The 23527-nt window shown below is 43.4% G+C and overlaps 1 protein-coding gene across 10 annotated transcripts in view; it reads left to right on the top strand.

Annotated features, from left to right (window-relative positions):
- Positions 1-23527, top strand: part of THADA (THADA armadillo repeat containing) — a 332984-nt gene that overhangs the window by 253169 nt on the left and 56288 nt on the right. For all 10 annotated transcript variants that reach the window (XM_025260937.3, XM_025260934.3, XM_044925857.2 and 7 more), the window contains one exon: positions 22715-23094. In XM_025260937.3, coding sequence (XP_025116722.2) covers positions 22715-23094 — 380 coding nt within the window. The remainder of the gene's footprint in view (positions 1-22714; positions 23095-23527) is intronic.

The following is a 23527-nucleotide window of genomic DNA, read 5'->3' as shown; positions in this document are numbered from 1 at the left end:
GGGTTTCCCTGGTGGTTCAGTGGTAAAGAATCCACCTGCCAAGGTGGAAGACTCTGATTTGATCCCTAGTCCTGGAAGATCCCCTGGAGAAAGAACTCACAACCCACTCCAGTATTCTTGCCTGGAGAACCCCATGGACAGAGGAGCGTGGTGTGCCACAGTCCATGAGGTCGTAAAGAACAGGACATGACTTAGCGGCTAAATAGCAAGAATAAATAAATCTCAAATAAAATGGTGGCCAAGGTAAGTCGCACAGTTTAGAATAAAAATAAAATGTGAGCTTAAAATAATTAAATCGATTCTTAGTGTTTAATTATTTCCAAAGGCAGTTTGAGCAGTAGCTACACCAAGCAACGTGAGCACTCACCTGGATGTGTAGATTTCAGTGTGATTTCAAAGTATCATTGTGACAAGTTTACATTGTAAATGCCTTGAAAGAATGGATCATGCTAAGGTTCTGTGTCCCCCAGCTAAGCAAGTAGTAGGTGTGTATTACTGGCACAAAGACAGAAATATAGATCAATGGAACAAAATAGAAAGCCCAGAGATAAATCCACGCACCTATGGACACCTTATCTTTGACAAAGGAGGCAAGAATATACAATGGAGAAACGACAATCTCTTTAACAAGTGGTGCTGGGAAAACTGGTCAACCACTTGTAAAGGAATGAAACTAGAACACTTTCTAACACCATATACAAAAATAAACTCAAAATGGATTAAAGATCTAAACATAAGACCAGAAACTATAAAACTCCTAGAGGAGAACATAGGCAAAACACTCTCCAACATAAATCACAGCATGATTCTCTATGACCCACCTCCCAGAATATTGGAAATAAAAGCAAAAATAAACAAATGGGACCTAATTAAAATTAAAAGCTTCTGCATACCAAAGGAAACTATAAGCAAGGTGAAAAGACAGCCTTCAGAATGAGAGAAAATAATAGCAAATGAAGCAACTGACAAACAGCTAATCTCAAAAGTATACAAGCAACTCCTGCAGCTCAATTCCAGAAAAATAAACGACCCAATCCAAAAATGGGCCAAAGAACTAAATAGACATTTCTCCAAAGAAGACATACAGATGGCTGACAAACACATGAAAAGATGTTCAACATCACTCATTATCAGAGAAATGCAAATCAAAACCACAATGAGGTACCATTTCATGCCAGTCAGAATGGCTGCGATCCAAAAGTCTACGAGCAATAAATGCTGGAGAGGGTGTGGAGAAAAGGGAACCCTCTTACGCTGTTGGTGGGAATGCAAACTAGTACAGCCACTATGGAGAACAGTGTGGAGATTCCTTAAAAAACTGGAAATAGACCTGCCTTATGACCCAGCAATCCCACTGCTGGGCATACACACCGAGGAAACCAGAAGGGAAAGAGACACGTGTACCCCAGTGTTCATAACAGCACTGTTTATAATAGCCAGGACATGGAAGCAACCTAGATGTCCATCAGCAGATGAATGGATAAGAAAGCAGTGGTACATATACACAATGGAGTATTACTCAGCCATTAAAAAGAATACATTTGCATCAGTTCTAATGAGGTGGATTAAACTGGAGCCTATTATACAGAGTGAAGTAAGCCAGAAAGAAAAACACCAATACAGTATATTAACGCATATATATGGAATTTAGAAAGATGGTAACGATAACCCTGTATGCGAGACAGCAAAAAGAGACACAGATGTATAGAACAGTCTCTTGGACTCTGTGGGAGAGGGAGAGGGTGGGATGATTTGGGAGAATGGCACTGAAACATGTATAATATCATATAAGAAATGAATCGCCAGTCCAGGTTCAATGCAGGATACAGGATGCTTGGGGTTGGTGCACTGGGATGACCCAGAGGGATGGTACGGGGAGGGAGGAGGGAGCGGGGTTCAGGATGGGGAACACGTATATACCCGTGGCGGATTCATGTTGATGTATGGCAAAACCAATACAATATTGTAAAGTGATTAGCCTCCAATTAAAATAAATAAATTTAAATTAAAAAAAAAATAATCTAAATGGATTTTAAAAAATTAATTTGTTTATCTGGCTGTGTCTGGTCTTAGTTGTGGCACACAGGGTTTTAGTTGCATCATTGCGGCGCACAGACTGTCTAGTTGTGGCCAAAGGGCTTAGTTGCTCCTTGGCATGTGAGACCTTAGTTTCCCCAACCAGGGATTGAACCCACATCCCCTGAACTGCCAGGTGGATTCTTAACCACTGGACCACCAGTTCAGTTCAGTTCAGTTCAGTCGCTCAGTCGTGTCCAACTCTTGCGACCCCATGAATCGCAGCACGCCAGGCCTCCCTGTCCATCACCAACTCCCAGAGTTCACTCAGACTCACATCCATCGAGTCAGTGATGCCATCCAGCCATCTCATCTGTTGTCCCCTTCTCCTCCTGCCCCCAGTCCCTCCCAGCATGAGAGTCTTTTCCAGTGAGTCAACTCTTCGCATGAGGTGGCCAGAGTACTGGAGTTTCAGCTTCAGCATCATTCCCTCCAAAGAAATCCAGGGCTGATCTCCTTCAGAATGGACTGGTTGGATCTCCTTGCAGTCCAAGGGACTCTCAAGAGTCTTCTCCAACACCACAGTTCAAAAGCATCAATTCTTCAGCACTCAGCCTACAGTCCAACTCTCACATCCATACATGACCACAGGAAAAACCATAGCCTTGACTAGATGGACCTTTGTTGGCAAAGTAATGTCTCTGCTTTTCAATATGCTATCTAGGTTGGTCATGACTTTCCTTCCAATGAGTAAGTGTCTTTTAATTTCATGGCTGCAGTCACCATCTGCAGAGATTTTGGAGCCCAAAAAAATAAAATCTGACACTGTTTCCACTGTTTCCCCATCTATTTCCCATGAAGTGATGGGACCGGATGTCATGATCTTCGTTTTCTGAATGTTGAGCTTTAAGCCAACTTTTTCACTCTCCTCTTTCACTTTCATCAAGAGGCTTTTTAGTTCCTCTTCACTTTCTGTCATAAGGGTGGTGTCATCTGCACATACGAAGTTATTGATATTTCTCTTGGCAATCTTGATTGCAGCTTATGTTTCTTCCAGTCCAGCGTTTCTCATGATGTACTCTGCATATAAGTTAAATAAGCAGGGTGATAAGTCCCCAAATGTATTTGTTACTAACTGATTAATTGAAATCAAAATTTTTCAGTTTTTATAATAGTAACAATTGTCATCAAGATACAAATCTTAGGACTTCCCTGGTGGTCCATTGAGTAAAAATCTGCCAGCCAAACAGGGTTCAATCCCTGGTCCGGGTAGACTGCACATGCTGCGGATCAACTAAGACCAAGAGCTGCAACTCCTGAGCCCCCGGGTCACAGATGCTGAAGCCTGCACACTCTAGAGCCCATGCTGTGCAGCGAGAGAAGCCAACGCAGTGAGAAGCCTGCATGCCGCAGCTGGAAAGTAGCCCCTGTTCACCACAACAAGAGAATGCCCTCGCCCAACAGTGAAGACCCAGCGCGGCCAAAAATAAATTAAAAAAAGAGAAAAGGGTACAAATCTTATTTAAACTCATGCATCAGTCAGATGTAAATTCATTTTCCAAATTCAAATCAAATGTTTATATCATACGCATATGTTTGTAAATATACATCTGTCTACATCCAAAGCTCACCAAACTCAGAGTAGGGAGTGTACCCCAAGGGCTATAAAGCTTGATCCCTAGGTTTGAATCCCAGGTCTGCCATTTCTTAGTTTTTGGACCTTGGGCAAGTCATTTAACCTCCTTGAGACACTTTTTTCTCAATTGTAAATGGGGATGTAATACAGTCTATATCTTAGAATGTCCTTTGCATGGCAGAGAATAAGCACTCAATAAATATTAGCTACTGTTAATATTATTATCATCATTATTGTTATCACTGGCTCGAAACCATGCAGGTAATCCAATTCCCTGCAGCCTGACAGAGTTATGATCAATTCCTCACATTTATAGTTCTCCTCATGTTCTTAAACATTTTCAAGAAAGAAGAAATGCCTGCTTTCCTAGGAAAACACTGAAACATACCTGGCATAGAATGTCAGGAATCCACTTTGGAATCCACTGGATTCGGGGTGCTCCTGCCTCTCTTACTGATCCAGAGAATGGCCATCTTGTTCGTTGATTTTTTTTTATTTATCAGACATGACATGCTAACATCAGACAAGCAACTACATCTGGAGAGGCACGTGGTATGTTTGAGGTTTGTAAATAGGCCCCAAAAGGGATTGAGATGCTATAAATGAAGTGTATATGGGATACATGTGAGGCACTAAAGAATAAAAAGTCATTTCTACTTGGTAGAACAGAAAAGGCTTCATAGAGGGGGAGGTGGCTCGTAGAGGAGGAGCAGAGTTTTGAGAATATGTAGAAATTCAGTACTCTTGCCTGGAAAATCCCATGGACCGAGGAGCCTGGTAGGCTTCAGTCCATGGGGTCTCGAAGAGTCGGACACGACTGAACGACTTCACTTTCACTTTTCACTTTCATGTATTGGAGAAGGAAATGGCAACCCACTCCAGTGTTCTTGCCTGGAGAATCCCAGGGACTGAGGAGCCTGGTGGGCTGCCCTCTATGCGGTCGCACAGAGTCAGACACAACTGAAGCGATTTAGCAGCAGCAGCAGCAGAAATTCACCAGGTGGTCAAAGTATAGGTGGGTGTTAGAGACAGAGGAAGGAGCATGTCTGAAGCCACAGAGGCTCACATCAAAGAGCTAGCTGTCAAAGAACTAGGACAGTGTGATTGAAGTGTTGGCTTCAAGGACAGGAAGATGTGACTAGAAGTGAGACTGGAAGGCAGGATCTCAGTCAAGGAGGGCTTCATGAGCCAAAGTCTGCATGCATGCTAAGTCGCTTCAGTTGTGTCTGACTCTTTGTTACCCTGTGGACTGTAGCCCAACAGGCTCCTCTGTCCACGGGATTCTTCTTGGAGTCGGTTGCCATGCCCTCCTCCAGGGATTCTTCCCCACCCAGGGATCAAGGCTGTATCTCTTACATCTCTGCATTGGCAGGCACGTTCTTTACCCCTGGCACTACCGGGGAAGCCTAAGGAGCTTGAATTTGACCCTGTAGACAAAGGAGATTATTGGAGGATATAAGACAGAGAATAAGGTCACATGGTTTTTTAAGATAAAGTGATGTTTTCTGTGCCCACATCCTTATAGGATATTTAGATTCCTTATGGAGCCAAGTGCTTTTGTCACAAAAAAAGAATGTAACTGAAAATGCTTTCATGGAGCGTCGGGGCATTATGATAGGCATTACTGAGGGTTTGGGAGAAAGGGGATCGGAAGTGGAGGACTAGAATTAATTAATGGCACACTGTGCTAAAAATAGTGCAATTTAAGGGAATTTCTTCCTCTTATTTTCCATTTTACTAATTTTACATAACATATTCTGTTTTACTCATGTGTGTGTATACATATATTTCAACAGTAACTATTTGTAGATATGAATCTTAAAGGATGTTAATTATTCCAAAAGAAATGAAGCAACACCAGTTTCTGGGAAACGTTTTTGGATGGAGGAGGATCTGCCCATCTCCTCTCAAACACTATTCTGTAAGTGACCTTGGCAGGCTATTTCTACCTCTGAAATGTCTTAGAACTACACTGAAGGGCTGGGGGCATAAACAATGAGAAAACCAGTGAAGGGAAAGGCAGAGAAGATGATTAGAACAGCTTAAGATAATGATGTGTTTTGTGTAATTCAAACTTTTATCTTAGTACTTCCCAATCATTTGAGGTTTCCTTAGCCATTAACTAGGTTTTAAAAATTCCAAATCTGGGGGTTTTGTTTTGAGTTTTAAAGTGATTTAAACCCACAAGGACTCTCTGTCCCCTGTATTCTTTTTCCTCTTCTGAATCCAGCTGTCATCATTAGTATATATCAGTTTCCTGCTAGAAAGAAAATTATAGTCTCCAGTTGGAGTTGGAGGGATAAGGAAGAAAGAGCCAAACTGCTGCAAGAACTCAGAGCCTGGGTTACAGGCCTGGGCAGGGACAGGGAAATGGAGAGCTTTCATTCTCATTTTAAGCCCATCTTAAATTATTTGCTCTCAGGTTGGAAATTTTCCATTGAAATATCTATTTACTGAAATACTATCTGAGAGTTGACTAAATATTTACCCCCTTTATTCTGAGAGGTGGATTTTCTATTTCTCTCTTATGCCCACACCCCTTAAATTTATGTTTTTCACAGCTACTGAATTGAACATTTTCTTTACCAAGTGTTTAAACAAATATCTTACCTATTTGCACTGACTTTCAGTTTAAGTTCTCTTGGTGGGTTTATGTGTGGGCTTTTCCTTTCCTAGTCTGCATTTTACTAATTTTATATAACCTGGTATTTTTTTTGTAATTATCTCTATGTGTCACATATTAAAATATGAATCTTGAAGAGGATCAGTTAATCCCAAAGAAATAAAGAAATGACATCATAACAGTTTCCAAAAAATATTTTAGGTGCGAGGAGGAGGTTTTGTCCATCTTGCCTACATCATGTAAGTGATCTTACAAGACTGTTTTCCTACCCCTGAAATGTATACAGGATTCCCATTGTATTCTCATTTTCAGGAAACATTATTTGCAGTATCATCTCCCTTGTAGGGGTCATAATAATTATGGTCAACCTGTATTGAGCACTTAACTCCATGCCAAACACTATGCCAAGCATTTTGTGTGCATTAATAAGAGGTACTAGTGGTCCTTAACTTTATAGTAATTTTTTGTTATTTTTTTAAAATTTTTATTTATTTTTGGCTGTGCAGTCTTTTCTCTAGTTGTGGCGAGTGGAGTCTATCTCTAGTTCCAGTATGAGGGCTTCTCATTGCAGCAGCTTCTCTTGTTGCACAGCACAGACTCTAGGGTGCACGGGCTTCAGTAGCTGCAGCGCTCGGGCTCAGGAGTTGTTCCCAGGCTCTGGAGCACTGGCTCAGTACTCTGAGCACACAGGCTTTGTTGTACTCTTGGCACACAAGCTTAGTTGCTCCACAGGATGTGGGATCTTCCCAGATCAGGGATCGAACCTGTGTCACCTGCATTGGCAGGCAGATTTCTTTACCACTGAGCCATCAGGGAAGCATGACCCTTCATTTTAGACGTGAGGAAACTGAGGTACAGAGACAACCACACGATATCACGTGTATAGAAGGAGCACGCCTGAGCTCTCCAGCCACGCCCCTTCCCGGCCCCACAGCACACTCAAGCCTGAGTCAGGAAAACCACTCCCTGTCTCAGGAAGAGGTGCTTTAGAGCTTCTGTTGATTCAGCTTCCCAGGAGTCTGCCCCTCCTGCAGAACCCCCAGGCCTCAGAGAGGGATCCCTTTTCCAGTAGCTTCCAAATCAAATGCTTTTATGGGGACTTTCTTGTCTGCGTTGCTGTCCCCCATCTCCAGGGTGTGTGGAATAATACGAGAGCGTACCCAGGACTAGTTACTAGAAAGAGAAATCTTGACACTCCCGGGAAGCCACCTGCCCTTTTTCCCTTTGAAAATGGACCTATGGCCACTGCACGAAAGACTGCCCAGTACCAGGCTGCTAGTGACCACATTTTGTGGTTTCTTTGTTACTTGGCATTTATAGTTCGGATCTCATCAATCTGCCAAGTGCGATAAACATTTTGTTCTAACTGGAATGTAACTTGTATTATTGTTATTATTTCTCTTCTTAATGCCATAAACATGACCAGTGCATGTGAAGTCAGGACCCCTAAATAGCCTGAATGCCAAGTTAGTGTGCATTGTAGATCAGTATAAGATTCGAAGGGCTTCCCTCATAACTCAGTTCGTAAATCATCTGCCTGCAATGCAGGAGACCCGGGTTCAATTCCTGGGTGGGGAAACATCCCCTGGAGAAGGAAATGGCAACCCACTCCAGTATTCTTGCCTGGAGAATCCCATGGACAGAGGAGCCTGACAGGCTACAGTCCACGAGATCTCAAGAGTCGGACACGACTTTGGGACTAAACCGCCACGACAATAAGGCGATTAGAAGACAGACTCTCATTTTTTACTGCTTGTATTTATATCATGAAGTTCAGTAATATAAGCTCTCCCAAAAGCCAGCTTAGATGTTGATGGTGTTTAAATGGTAAAATCTGTGAGGAATATTCAGCAGTGCCTTGTATTCGTACTGCCTTGAAGATGAATAATATATGTGTGACAATATAAGGTCAGTGCTTTTTACAACATTATTAACTTCCTTTACCCAAGTTCCTGGGAAATATAGCCAAACAATTATAGAGAATAAAAACATTGGCAACTTACAAACACCTGCTTTGATTATTTGGTCTAATTAGGTTAAATTTAACCAATCCCATCTGAACAAATTGAAAACCACTCTTATCTGTTCTCGCGGTCATGCACTTTCATCAGTGTTGGATGCGTATGTGCTTAATATGACACACTTGGTGCTATTCTCTCAGCTCTGGGTGGGAGATGAAAGGGAATTGAGAACATATTTTTAGTCTTCTGGGGACTTTGTGGATCTGCAGCTATGAAATTTCAAAAAAGTCTTTGTTGTCAATAAATTAGCTGCTTTTCTCCAAAACACTGGGACTGTCATCTGAACGGTTACTTTTGCCAAAAGTCTCTTTCCCAGGGAACAGTGAGCTCCTCAAATGAGCAGATGATTCCCAGCTACCTTTTGGAAGTCTCAATAATACAGGATGTGTTAGTAGATTGCTAGTGTCATGTGGTGTTGACCCTTTGTTAATTCCAAGCCTGGTGCTGAGTATGCTGGCCCACAATTCTTAGAATTTTTAGAGTCTAGAGATCATCAGTAGGTAGAGTGGAAACTGTAGCAATTAAGTGACTTGCCCAAGGTCACATACATAGCTGCTTAGTGAAAAAGTCAAGCTTTCCTGTATCCTGGCCTACTGCCCATTTCTGTGACCAAAGTCAATAGTATTGAGAGTTGGGCCAAGTGTCTGGATCATAACAGAACCATGTTATGAAACCTTTGTGCTCACATCTCCACCCCAGAAGTAAAATACTGTTCCAGTGGGCATCTGGGGTCTCAGAACATCTGTGATTTCAGTTTTCTCTGTGTTTCTATCTTGCCCCACTCTAACCCGTCTCCTCATGGATAATCAGAAACCAGTTTGTGACCACATGGACTGTAGCCTTCTAGGCTCCTCTGTCCATGGGATTTCCCAGGCAAGAATACTGGAGTAGGTACCCATTACCTTCTCCAGGGGATCTTCCCAACCCAGGGACTGAACCCAGGTCTCCTGCATTGCAGGCAGATTCTTTACCATCTGAGCCACCAGGGAAGTCCAGTTACCCATGTCAATTAAATTAGTTAAGCATGATGTTTTTGCAAATTTATCCTAGGTATTCATGTAAGTGGAATCAAACAACATAATACAACTTTTGTGTCTGGATTTTTTCACTTAAAGTTTTCAAGGTTCACCCATGTTGTAGCCTGAATCTTTTTTTATGACTGAATGATATTCTGTTGTTAGATATACCGTGTGTTGTTTCATCACTTGATGGACTTTTTGACTATTTACACTTTTTGGCTATTATGAATAAGGCTGCTGTGAAGATTCATGGACACGTTTTTGTAGGTACATATGCTCTCAGACTGCAGCCATGAGATTAAAAGACGCTTACTCCTTGGAAGGAAAGTTATGACCAACCTAGACAGCATATTGAAAAGCAGAGACATTACTTTGCCAACAAAGGTTCGTCTAGTCAAGGCTACGGTTTTTCCTGTGGTCATGTATGGATGTGAGCGTTGGACTGTGAAGAAGGCTGAGCGCCGAAGAATTGATGCTTTTAAACTGTGGTGTTGGAGAGACTCTTGAGAGTCCCTTGGACTGCAAGGAGATCCAACCAGTCCATTCTGAAGGAGATCAGCCCTGGGATTTCTTTGGAAGGAATGATGCTGAAGCTGAAACTCCAGTACTTTGGCCACCTCATGCAAAGAGTTGACTCGTTGGAAAAGACTCTGATGCTGGGAGGGATTGGGGGCAGGAGGAGAAGGGGACGACAGAGGATGAGATGGCTGGATGGCATCACTGACTCGATGGACATGAGTCTGAGTGAACTCCGGGAGTTGGTGATGGACAGGGAGGCCTGGCGTGCTGCGATTCATGGGGTCGCAAAGAGTCGGACAAGACTGAGCGACTGATCTGATCTGATGCTCTCAGAAATGCAAAAAAGCAAAATGGCTGTCTGAGGAGGCCTTACAAATAGCTGTGAAAAGAAGAGAAGCAAAAAACAAAGGAGAAAAGGAAAGATATACCCCTTTGAATGCAGAGTTCCAAAGAATAGCAAGGAGAGATAAGAAAGCCTTCCTCAGCGATCAATGCAAAGAAATAGAATGGGAAAGACTAGAGATCTCTTCAAAAAAATTAGAGATACCAAGGGAACATTTCATGCAAAGATAGGCTCAATAAAGGACAGATATGGTAGGGACCTAACAGAAGCAGAAGATATTAAGAAGAGGTGGCAAGAATACACAGAAGAAGTGTACAAAAAAGATCCTCACTATCCAGATAACCACAATGGTGTGATCACTGACCTAGAGTCAGACATCCTGGAATCTGAAGTCAAGTGAGCCTTAGGAAGCATCACTACGAACCAAATTAGAGGTGATGAAATTCCAGTTGAGCTATTTTAAATCCTGAAAGATGACACTGTGAAAGTGCTGCACTCAATATGCCAGCAAATTTGGAAAACTCAGCAGTGGCCACAGGACTGGAAAAGGTCAGTTTTCATTCCAATCCCAAAGAAAGGCAATGCCAAAGAATGCTTAAAGTACCGCACAATTGCACTCATCTCACATGCTAGCAAAGTAATGCTCAAAATTCTCCAAGCCAGGCTTCAGCAATATGTGAACCATAAACTTCCAGATGTTCAAGCTGGTTTTAGAAAAGGCAGAGGAACCAGAGATCAAATAGCCAACATCCACTGGATCATTGAAAAAGCAAGAGAGTTCCAGAAAAACATCTATTTCTGCTTCATTGACTATGCCAAAGCCTTTGAGTGTGTGGATCACAATAAACTGTGGAAAATTCTGAAAGAGAAGGGAATACCAGACCACCTGACCTGCTTCTTGAGAAACCTGTATGCAGGTCAGGAAGCAACAGTTAGAACTGGACATGGAACAACAGACTGGTTCCAAATAGGAAAAGAGGTATGTTAAGGCTGTATATTGTCACCCTGCTTATTTAGGATGAGAAACCCTGGACTGGATGAAGCACAAGCTGGAATCAAGATTGCTGGGAGAAATGTCAATAACCTCAGATATGCAGATGACACCACCCTTATGGCAGAAAGTGAAGAAGAACTAAAGAGCCTCTTGATGAAAGTCAAAGTGGAGAATGAAAAAGTTGGTTTAAAGCTCAACATTCAGAAAACTAAGATCATGGCCTCCAGTCCCATCGCTTCATGGCAAATAGATGGGGAAACAGTGGCTGACTTTATATTTGGGGGCTCCAAAATCACTGCAGATGGTGATTGCAGCCATGAAATTAAAAGACACTTACTCCTTGGAAGGAAAGTTATGACCAGCCTAGACAGCATAAAAATCAGAGACAGTACTTTGTCAACAGAGGTTCGTCTAGTCAAGGCTATGGTTTTTCCTGTGGTCATGTGTGGATGTGAGAGTTGGACTATAAAGAAAGCTGAGCACTGAAGAATTGATGCTTTTGAACTGTGGTGTTGGAGAGGACTCTTGAGAGTCCCTTGGACTGTAAGGAGATCCAGCCAGTCCATCCTAAAGGAGATCAGTCCTGGGTGTTCATTGGAAGGACTGATGTTGAAGCTGAAACTCCAATACTTTGGCCATCTGATGCGAAGAGCTGACTTACTTGAAAAGACCCTAACACTGGGAGAGATTGAGGGCGGGAGGAGAAGGGGATGACAGAGGATGAGATGGTTGGATGGCATCACCGACTCAATGGACATGAGTTTGGGTAACCTCCGGGAGTTGGTGATGGACAGGGAGGCCTGGCGTGCTGCAGTTCATGGGGTCAAAGAGAGTCGGACATGACTCAGCGACTGAACTGAACTGAACTGATGGTCTCAGTTCTTTTGGATATTTACCTAAGCACTGCTGTGTGCACAACTGCTGAGCCCATGTGCTGCAACTACTCAAGGCTGAGCACTGCAAAAAGAGTAGCCTCTGCTCACCACAACTAGAGAAAACTGACACGCAGCAATGAAGACCCAGCACAGCCAGAGAAAAAAGCAGCTCTGAGCATAGGAGTATTTGTGTGGCCCTATGTTTCTATCCCTCTTAAGTAAAACCTGGGAAAGAGATTACTATATTATGTAATAAGGATTGTTTAAATAATAAGAAACTGCCAAACTGTTTACCACTTTACATTCCTACCACCAATGTATGAGAGAGGTCCAGTTGTTCTGCATTCTCGTCTAGACTTGGTATTGTCCCTCTTGTTAATTTTAGCCATCTGGTAGATGTATAATGGTGTCTCATTATAATTTTAATTTGCATTTCCCGAATGACCAGTTGGGCTTCCCTGAGGGCTCAGTGAAGAACCCATCTGCCAGTGCAGGAGACATGGGTTTGATCCTTGTGTCGGGATGATCTCCTGGAAAAGGAAATGGCAAACCCCCTCCAGTTCCCCCTCCATTCTTGCCTGGGGAATCCCATGGACAGCGGAGCCTGGCAGGCTTACACAGAGTAGTCAGAGTCACAAAGAGTAGAACATATCTTAGTGGCCAAACAACAACAATGACCAGTTATACTGAGCATCTTTTCATGTACTGTACTTGCCATGCATATATCTTTTTGGTAAAGTCTCTGTTCAAATGTCTCATATGTGTCTTTTTTTACTTGTGTTTTTCTTGTTATTGAGTTGGTTCTTTGTTCTGAATATAAGTACTTTATACTGATAAATATTTGTTAAAGACCTTCTATCTGTTGCTTGTCTTTTTACTTAATGCCTTTTGAAAAACGACTCTTTTTAATTTTTATTAAATTAAGTCAGATTTCTCCATGTTTTCTCTGTGTTTTATGCATTTTGTGCCCTAGTCAAAAAGTTTTTGGCTCTCCAAGGTCACAGCAATGTTCTCTTAGGTTTTCTTTTAAAGTTTGATATTTAAGGTTTTACGTTTAGATCCATGATCCACTTTGAGCTAATTTTCGTATATGTCATGAGCTAAGGTCGAAGTTCTCCTTTTTATTTTTTCATATGAATATCCAGCTGTTTTGGCTCAGCGGGATCTCTGGGCTCTGGGTTCCCCTCTCTGTGCTGGGGTTGTCTCTAGGTAGTATTCCAGGGCAACTGTAAGGCTTACCTTGTTTGTTTCCTTCTCTCAGGGAAATATACTACTCATGTCTGATGCTTAAAAACAATAATTTCATACATGCATTTGTCTACTTTTCTAGTTGTTCATGGCAAAGGGTAATTTCTGTAGACTTTCATGGGCTAAAGCAGAAATGACTTTCATCACTTTGTTTTGAAACCTCTTAGTTCCTCAGTTGTAAAGTAGGGATAATACCCTCAGAGGATTGAAGTGAAGGTCACATGAAAAAAATTGTTAGAACTCCATGAAAAGGAAAAGTCCAACACTGGGAGAAAAAAAGCTGTGAGGAAGTAAAATTGATGGCAGGAACAAAGAAATGAATGGTCATCTCATCCATAATAGAAGACAGAGCTTCTGCTGGTCCCATGGCCAAGTATACTTACTCCCAGACTCACCTCTATTGCCCATCCGGCAGAATTTACATAATTGCTCCCTTCACCTTATTTAATTGCCACACTTCACCTTAAATCGAATTCCCAGTCCAACCAGACTGTTGGATTTGCCAGCTGTCAACTGTACCTTGCAGCAGCATTCCCAGAGGAGCTGATGTAAGTCATTGGTGCCAGGAACCTCTTGAGTCTTAGAGTCTGTTTCTCCCAGAACGGTAAACTGTAGTGCTGGCAGGGGACTGACTCATGGTCCTGGTCTTTCATTACAGGTGAGACAACAGAGGTAAGCCCCAGTTATTTAAGGGAATCTTCTCAGACCGCTACCAAGCCTCTTAAGTTGGTTTGGCACTGTACCTCATTGCCTAAGGGTGGAAGAGAACCCTGAGGTCCTTTGTGGGGGAAAAGGTTAAATTAAATGGGGGTACTGCAGTCCATGGGGTCGAAAAGAGTCGGACATGATGGAGCGACTGAACTCACTGAAGGTGTGATAAGGAAGTTTCTGATTTCCCAATCTTGTCCTTAGGAGCAATTCGCTGACAAAGAACCCAAAGCAGTGTAGGCTTAGAGGTAATTTTATGTTTGTGTCTTTGGGTTGTCATGTGTTTATCCGCAAGTATTTCCTGACTTCCTCCCAGTGTTGGGCAGAGCCAGGGATGGGATGGTGGGTGGAGACAAGAAGTAAAAACTGCTGGTACCACCCAGGGCCTGATGAGCTCATTTTTAGCCGACCCAAATTCCTTCAGAGCTCTTATGGATCCCTGTCTCCCAAACCACAGGGACTCTTCTTATTTTGTGGGTTGACGGAGAGTCTTCAAATAGTATTCTCAGAAGCACATCCTCCTTCCTCAACAGCAGATAAGGAATTCTTAAAATATGCTTCTAGACTATGCTGGGGCAAGGGAAGTGGGGAATGTTTTCAAAGGGGTGTGTGTCAGTCGGTCAGTTCAGTCACTCAGTTGTGTCTAACCCCATGAACTGCAGCACACCAAGCTTCCCTGTCCTTCACCAACTCCTGGAGCTTGCTCATACTCACGTCCATCGTGTCAGTGATGCCATTCAATCCTTCTTAGAGAAATAAGGAGTGAGGAAATACAAAGTAAGGAAATACTTTGTGTCGGGGGCCACACTTAATGCCCCTCAGGCAGGAGGGGTTCTGGAGACCTGGAAACAAAAGTAGGCAGCAAAGAAACAACTAGTTCTGTTTCTCTAGACAAAGTCCCCAGACCCTTCCACCAGGTCATTCTCCGTGTTTGTAACTGGAAGGGCCTCTCAGGTCAGAATTGCTGTTTACTGGGAGCGGCAAAGGATTAAATAGAAGAATGGAATTTCCCTTTGATAAGAAGCAGCCAAGATTTATTAAATCAGTTGATTTTTTTGTTGTTGAACTGTTGTTGTTGTAGTTCCTATGGTTTCCTTCTCTCTCCAAATATAATTTTTTTCTTTTTAACTGAGAAGTTTCGTAACAGGACATTAACATTCACAGAGTGTACAAGTTATCATCTGTGATTATTTTTAGAACCCGTTTATCAACTGTTCCAGATAAGAACTTTTGTTGGATCTGATTACAGATCTCTCTGACCAGAGCTACAGTTCTTTGAAACAGAAAAAGCTACCCATCTCACGAAGCCTTATAAGTAAAATCTGCTTCGTATTTCCTCACTCTTCATTTCCTTAAGGAGGGTGGAGACTCTGGGGGCCAGGGGAATTGGGGAAATTTCTACAAACTTTTTTTGACCAAATGGTATCAGAGCATTCAGAACTGTTACAGTATATGAAAGAGAAGTTCATTCATTTGTTCATTCATTCATTCAAGGCAGAGGGAACAGCATGTGAAAGGTCAGGCAGAATGAAGAACCTTCTTCTGCGGCTCAGTGGCAAGTGACCAGCATAGTGGGACAATCAATATCACTGTCGTTTATGTGGTATCCCCAATAAGTGACTTACTTCCCCTTTTATGGATTCTGACTGCTGCTTATTAGTAGAATGCTGTGATTACTGGGGCTTTAGCTTCTCCTATAACCATCTCAGCTGGGGCCAAGAAAACTCTGTCACTTTGGACCCTTACCTTACTCCCTCCGGCCCTTTTGATTTCGGCCAGCTCAGCACAAAGCAATGAGGCTATCTTAGTTTGGGTCAGTAACAATGACAGCCAGAAACTGTATAATATTCAGGAACTCTTAGGTTAAGCACTAGATGAAGGGGTTGGCATATGATTAGCAGCCATGGTGTACAAAAACAAATACCATAAAACACTGGAATTATACATGTTCGGCACAGCAAGATGTTTATGCTGTGAGAAGCACGGATGATCTCAGATGGTCTGAGTAGCGGTTCTTAAAGTGTGGTCCCTGCATCATCAGCAGTAGCAGCAGCATCGCCCAGGACTTGTTAGGTTGTGACTGGGGGACGGGCGGGTGGGCTGACCCAGACCTACTAATCAGGAGCTCGGAAGGTGAGTGCCCCAAAGTTGGAGACTCACTGGTCTGAGGCAACAGCACCACCACCCTTCTGGGGATGTGCTCAGTGACTGGAATGTCAGATGAAACTGCCCTCTCTTTTAATTGTTATTTTTCAATCTCTCTCTTTCTCTCTGTTTGCTGAGTACTTAAGAGTTAAATTTACCTAAATTAAATGCTCTTAGGTGAACCTCCACTGTGTCCATAATTATGTGGTAATGATATCACCCACATTGTTTTTCAGAATGTTCTTGTTAAAGCTGTTTAGATTATCATGAATCTTTGCAGATTATGTTGATTTTTTTTTTTTTTTTTAAACAAACCTTTACCAGTAGCTCAGAAAATCAGGAATAAATGACCAGCAGGCCTGCCCTTTCAGGCTGTGCTACTCCTCTAGGAGGAGATAGACTTCCCTAAATAATAAACCAGGATTTGGGAACTAGGATGCTGACCTTGCTGGAGGCTGTTGTTCAGTCACTAAGTTGTGTCCCATTCTTTGTGCTGCATGAACTGCAGCACGCCAGGCTTCCCTATCCCACACTATCTCCCTGAGTTTGCTCAAACTCATGTCCATTGAGTCAGTGATGCCATCCAGCCATCTCATCCTCTGTCATCCCCTTCTCCTCTTGCTCTCCATCATTCCCAGCATCAGGGTCTTTTCCAGTGAGTCAGCTCTCTGCATCAGGTGGCCAAATTATTGGAGCTTGAGCTTCAGCACCAGTCCTTCCAGTGAATATTCAGAGTTGATTTCCTTGAGGATTGACTAGTTAGATCTCCTTGCTGTTCAAGGAACTCTCAAGAGTCTTCTCAAGCACCACAATTGAAAGCATCAATTCTACGGCATTCAGCCTTCTTTATGGTCCAACTCTCGCATCCATACATGACCACTGGAAAAACCATAGCTTTGACTAGATAGACCTTTGTCAGCAAAGTGATGTCTCTGCTTTTTAATACACTGTCTAGATTTGTCATAGCTTTTCTTCCAAGGAGTCTTTTAATTTTGTGGCTGCAGTCACCATCTGCGGTGATTTTGGAGCCCAAGAAAATAAAATCTGTCACTGTTTCCATTATTTCCCCATCTATTTGCCATGAAGTGATGGGACCAGATGCCATGATCTTTGTTTTTTGAATGTTAAGCTTTAAGGCAGCTTTTCCACTCTCCTCTTTCACCTTCATCAAGAGGCTCTTTAGTTCCTCTTCAGTTTATGCCATTGGAGTGGTATCATCTGCATATCTGAGGTTGTTGATATTTCTCGTGGCAGTCTTGATTCCAGCTTGTGAAACATCCAGCCTAGCATTTCATGTGATGTCCCTGATAGCTCAGTTGGTAAAGAATCTGCCTGCAATGCAATCCCGGTTCGATTTCTGGGTTGGGAAGATCCACTGGAGAAGGGATAGGCTACCCACTCCATTATTCTTGGGCTTCCCTTGTAGCTCAGCTGGTAAAGAATTCACCTGCAAGGGGGGAGACCTGGGTTTGATCCCTAGGTTGGGAAGATCCCCTAGGGAAGGGAAAGGCTACCCACTCCAGTATTCTGGCCTGAAGAATTCCATGGACTGTATAATCCATGGGGTCACAAAGAGTAGAATACGACTGAGAAACTTTCACTTCACTTCATTCACTCTGCATACAAGTTCAATAAGCAGGGTGATGATATTTGGCCTTGACGTACTCCTTTCCCAATTTTGAACCAATTGGTTGTTCCATGTCTGGTTCTAACTGTTGCTTCTTGTCCTGTACACAGGTTTTTCAGGAAACAGGTAAGGAGGTCTGGTATTCTCACCTCTTGAGATGAGGTTTGTTGTGATCCACACAGTCAAAGGCTTTAGTATAGTCATTGAAGCAGAAGTAAATGGTTTTTTGAATTCTCTTGCTTTTTCTATGATCCAGTGGATGCTGGCAATTTGATCTCTGGTTCTAGTTCCACTCTAGGTAGTGCTGCTTTTAAATTCTGTATTCACAGCCTGGATTGATGTCAGTGCCCTACCTTGGTTGGTTAGGGAATGGCAGCTTTGAAATCCAGTTAATTTAGCAATCAAGTTTCAGACATAACACTGAAATCTACAATTTCCTAAAGAACCAAAACTGCTAAAATAGCACATCTGAGACTCCCAGAGGGAATTGTGTGAATGGAGCACTGTGCTCCTTCTCATGGACACTCTGCTTGCCATCCTGAGGGATCGGCAGAGGCCCCCCATTCCTCTCTAGGAAACCTCTGTTCAGGTTGGGCTTGCTCTCCAGATGGATCAACCTCAGGAAACTTCCATCACCTTCTCCAAGGCTGCAGTTCCCTAATGCTGCTCCCTGGTGATATTTTCACCATAAAACCACAGCAGAATGACAACTAAGCAAATATTTCTTAAAACCACATTTCTCCCAAGAAGTGTCCTTTATGATGACCCTGGAAGTCTATGACTTTTTTATTGCTCAGATAGCCTTTTTTTCATGGAATAATGACAGCTAGTAGATTTTTTAACATCCTTTCTTTACCAAACAAAATGTTGGCAACTTATACCAGCTTGTCACATTGTTTTGATTTTTGATTGGTTCTTGAATTCCAAACTTGGGAATTATTTCTCCATTGAACCAGGACAGAGCACAGCAGGAAGGATTGTCTTTCCAAGTGAATCCAGCCATCCAGCCATTCCTGTGAAGGTTAGAAATATACTTGGTCTAAAGAAGAAAAAAAAAGTTCTTTCCAAAACTGAAATCATATTGGATGTTTAGAATCAGTCACACATACTTGGGTGACTAAAATGACTACATTGTTGGGAAAATCCAGCAATTCCAAATGAGTAGGGCTGGAAAAAACTCCAATTAACAAGAGTTTACAAAAATCATCTAATTAATGAAAAATCAGATGGGGCCATTAAAGGAGAGGCACTTAATTCTTCCACTGGAACACTTGGCTTTCCAAGAAAGATAGAAAGGAGGCACCCAAAGCCAGCAAAATTGAAATTGCAAGTAGAAAATTTGTCTTCTAGAAAAGAGGGTTGTCAGACCTCAGACTGAAGAACTAAGTGCCATCAAACTACTAACTTGAGCTTTTTTATGTCCACGAAGCAGTAACTGTGACCCCAGCTGCACAGTGGCATCATTTGGGTCACCTTGAAACCAGGCTCGCCCTAGAGATGCAGTCAAGTGTCCCCTGACATAAGTGTTTTTCTAAAGCTCTCCAGATAAATTTAATGTACTTCCCAGGCTGAGAAACCACAGCTCTAGAGAGGAAGGCAACATTGCTGCTTGTATTTCTAATCCCAACCTCCTGTTCTACCCAGAGGACCCCTCATTCTGACACAGGTGGAGAGGGTGTTCCCCTTTAAAGGCAAGCTCCAGGAGAGCCGAGCCCGGTCTTTGTAATTTCCTGCTGCACCCTAGAGGCTTCCCAGGTGCAGCAGGAAAGTGGTAAAGAATCCGCCTGCCAATGCAGGAAACTCAAGAGACACGCATTCCATCCCTGGGTGGGGAAGATCCCCTGGAGGAGGAAATAGCAACCTGCTCCAGTATTCTTGCCTGGAGAATTCCATGGACAGAGGAGTCTGGTGGACTAGGAGCTGGAACAGAACAGGTATATAATGACCCAGTGTTGAAAGCCTGCCTGTGAGGGACCTTTCTAGAGCTTATTCATTCTTTTGAATTCTTGGGGATTTCCCCTCCTTTGATGTTTTTATTGATAACAGAAAACGCGGGCAGTGAATTTTCTAGTTCTTCACTATGGTGAAGTACTGGGCTGGAATCAGTTGTGCTCTATGGAACTGCAGCCCATATCTACCCACCGTGCACCCCCCCCTCCAAACCCTGTGAACCCCTATGAAAGTCATAGCTTAGGAGTGTGGTTCTCTGCTGGGAGACAGAGCGGAATTACCTGTTGGCTAATTCCAAACCAACCGAATTGGAGTCTACAAAGATGGGATCGGGGCATGTGTGGTTTTAATAACTTCTGGTTAAGAGCCATCACCTGAAGGCAGTGGTTTTCGAAGTACCTGGCAGCAGCGGCAGCATCAGCTGGGAACTTGTTGGAAATTCAGATTCCTGGTACCCGCCCCAACCATCCTGGATCAGAAACTTTGGGGGTGAGGCCCAAGCAGTGCTCTGTGGTTTAACAAGTCCTCCAGGTGGTTCTGATGCTCACTCAAGTTTGAGAAACTCTGCTTTAGGATCCCTCACTGGGTCTTTCTGCAGAACAAAGAGTATTTCTAACCAGCAGTTTGGAGAAAGCACCTACGTGAATGTCATCTGATAGTTTCCTAGCTTGTCACTCTGATGGAACCTCCCCCGCTGCTCCTCTGTTGACTGGTTAATTCAGTGAAGCATCTGCCTGCCTCCCTTTATCTACCCTCTCCCGGCTCTCCCACCCCAGCAACTGCCCTTTCCTCTTCCAGGCAGGCACCTCTGGGCAGCCTCAATGCCCATCTTAAATTGTGTTCCCTCCTGAAAGCTCCCCCACCACTTTTTGTTTTTTTTACTTCTTCTAATAGAAAGTAAGTGTATGTTGCATTCCTTTTGGTCATTCTTATGGCTTTTGTATTTCCTTTACCTACTATTTCCTGTGTGACCATGGGCAAGTAACTTAACCTCTGTTTCCTCATCTGTAAAATACCAAGGAATCATAATAGTGCCTATTTCATTAAGTGAGTTAGTACTTATTAAAGTGCTTAGAGTAATACTCAGCTAGTGTCAACTCTAAGAAGACAAAGATTCAGTTGTGTCCAGCTCTTTGTGACCCCACAGACTATAGCCCACCAGGCTTCTCTGCCATTTCCTTCTCAATGGGATCTTCCTGATCCACAATTGAACCTGGGTCTCCCACATTCCAGGCAGATTCTTTACCATCTGAGCCACCAATTCTAAATGTAATTATTATTCATTCATTAAAAGATGGGTATGTGATATTTTATAGTGCCTGGCACATTAATACTCAGCAGTTACCAGCCCTTCCCTAGTGAGTTTAGGGCACCAAGCATTTTGCCGTTTTCGTAGTTGTTTTTATCCTCCCATCAGTTTTGAAGCTTTTTGGCAGCAGGTAAAATACATCTTCTCCCTTTCTCTTCCTTACTTCATCCTTTCTCTCCTCCACGACCACAGCAGTTGTTCAGCTTGTCTCTTTGCTTCTAATATTGCCCTCTTAGCAATAAAAACAGTTCAGTGAACATGTGCACTTGATCTTGTTGCTTAAAATAACCCCTCAGTGGCATCCCCTTCGCTGCAGAAGAATGTGTAGGTTCCTTCACGTGGCCTAGGAGGTTCTCTACATCCTGGCCACGTTGCTTTCTAGTCACTATGTTCCCCACCTTGAATTCTGTGCTGAGATCAAACTGCCTATCGTTCCCCACATGGTCCATTCCATGTTATGCCTTTGAACCTTTGGCGGTTCCAATGCATTTTCCTCTTTCTTCCTCTTTAAGACTTCCACTACTATATTGGAATCACCTAGTCATTCATTTCTCTTTCTCCAACTAAAATACTAAACTCCCTAAAGGCAGTGTTCTTATTTTACTTAGCACCCAGCACACAGTAAGCAGATAGTAAGTATTTGTGATCAGAACTGAGGCTACAAAAAGATCTTGGCAATCTAAAAGGCAGGGTACAAAATTACAACAGGGAGATAAAATTTAACAGGTATCCATTTGGGTTTAAAGCAAATAAACAAAGAAAAGAAGTCTTGATCTGAGTCCTGAGTAGTACAAAGTGGGAGATGGGTGACTCATCACGGTCAGCAGACCATGTGAAAAAGAAAAGCCTGGAGTTTCAGTTGACTTCATGGTCCGCATGAGTCACCGGTGTCATACAACTGCAGCAGCCTCATGTCAGAAGAGGGAAAGGAGCAGTCCTTCTGCTCAGACCACGAGGGAGCCGTGTTCCCTTCTCTGGGGCCCTGCCTGAAGAGGGCATGAGGCGTGTCCAAAGGAAGGGGGCTCAGAATAGTGAGAGAGGGTGGACCCCATCATCTGGAACTAGTTGAAGGCAGTAGGAGTGTTTCACGTGGAGAACACAGATGGGATACAAGAACTATTCAGATGCCTAAAGGGCTCGCTGGGGACCTGATAATGCAGAATTGGGCCACTCAGTGGAAACTCCAAAAACAACTTTGGGACAATTAGATCTACTAAACAGTGAAACAGTCTGTCTCGTGAGCTCCCAGTCCCTGTTGGGTTCCACCAAGAGCCTCTGAGAAAAAGTGCTGTTGAGAGGATCTAGCCCCTGCAGGGAGCTTGGACTAGACGTTCTTTTATCCTGCTCAGCTTTGAGACATGGTGATACAAGAGGTCACGGAGTTTGTATGTATTGGATGTTAGGGAAAGGTACCAGGAATGCATTTTCTGATACGAATGCCTTCTGTGACCCTGGGGTGGTACAGAGGGAATTATTTTGCCTGAATAGAAAGTACTTCAGGGCCAGAATTCTGAATCTTAGTGGCCTTGTCACTTCTTACATGGTTTATATGAAATCTACTCAGGAAGGAGGTCTGGCAGTTTTGCCCAGGGTATCCAGAGCCTTGCATGTTCTCCCATGTCCTTTGTGGACCGCTGAATAAAGTGATCATCTCTTTTAATTTGCCTTTCTGTTTTTTTAGTTCTGGAGCATCTTGGCTTCTGGGAGGAAGTCAGAAGGATCATCTTAGGATCAGAGCTGATAACAGGGTTCCCCTATACCTACACGGTGCCAGGCCAGCCCCAGTATCTCCAGAGCCTCACCAAACTGGCCATCGCTGCAGTGTGGGCAGTAGCGGCCCAGGCTGGAGAGCAGAACAGGGATGTTCCCATCTCCTTCTCTCAGCTGTTGGAGTCTTCCTTCCCTGAAGTGCGCCTGCTCACGCTGGAAGCCCTGCTAGAAAGGTTCTCAACAGCAGCCTCTGCTCTGGGAGAGAAGGGACTGCCGCCCTTACTGTGGAATATGGGAGGGACATTCTTGACATTGGTGCTGAAGGAAAATCACCCAGAATGCCTCTGCAAGGTAAAGGCTCGTGTACTGACGGGTACACTTTCCTCTCCCCACACTTTTTGGCGAGCCCCACTCAAGTAGTAAGGTCATGAGGCAGGACTGGGTGTGGCGTCTCCAGGATAGGAAGGAAATTCAGCATCCAAAGGGCAAGGACTCTGTTTGCACAATAAAAGGGCACTAAGAAAAGTGTTTGATGATAATGGTATTGCCAACAGAGATTAACCAAAGCAGAGATTGAGAGAGTAAGCCACTCAGTGCCCACGGAGACAGAGCATTGAAAATTGGCTATAGAGTGTACTAACGGGTAAGTCTCTGCTGACACGGCTCTTTAGGGGCAGATGGTTGCCTGGAAAGCACAATCAAAAGGAAAGGGCACTGGGACTTCCCTGGTGGTCCAGTGGTCAAGACTCCACGCTTCCATGCGGGGGCGTGGGTTTGATCCCTG

This window comes from Bubalus bubalis, chromosome 12 (genome assembly GCF_019923935.1).
Source record: "Bubalus bubalis isolate 160015118507 breed Murrah chromosome 12, NDDB_SH_1, whole genome shotgun sequence".
In the NCBI taxonomy this organism is placed as follows: domain Eukaryota; kingdom Metazoa; phylum Chordata; class Mammalia; order Artiodactyla; family Bovidae; genus Bubalus; species Bubalus bubalis.
Note: the sequence above shows the minus strand (reverse complement) of the source record. Positions and strands in the feature narration are given on the sequence as shown.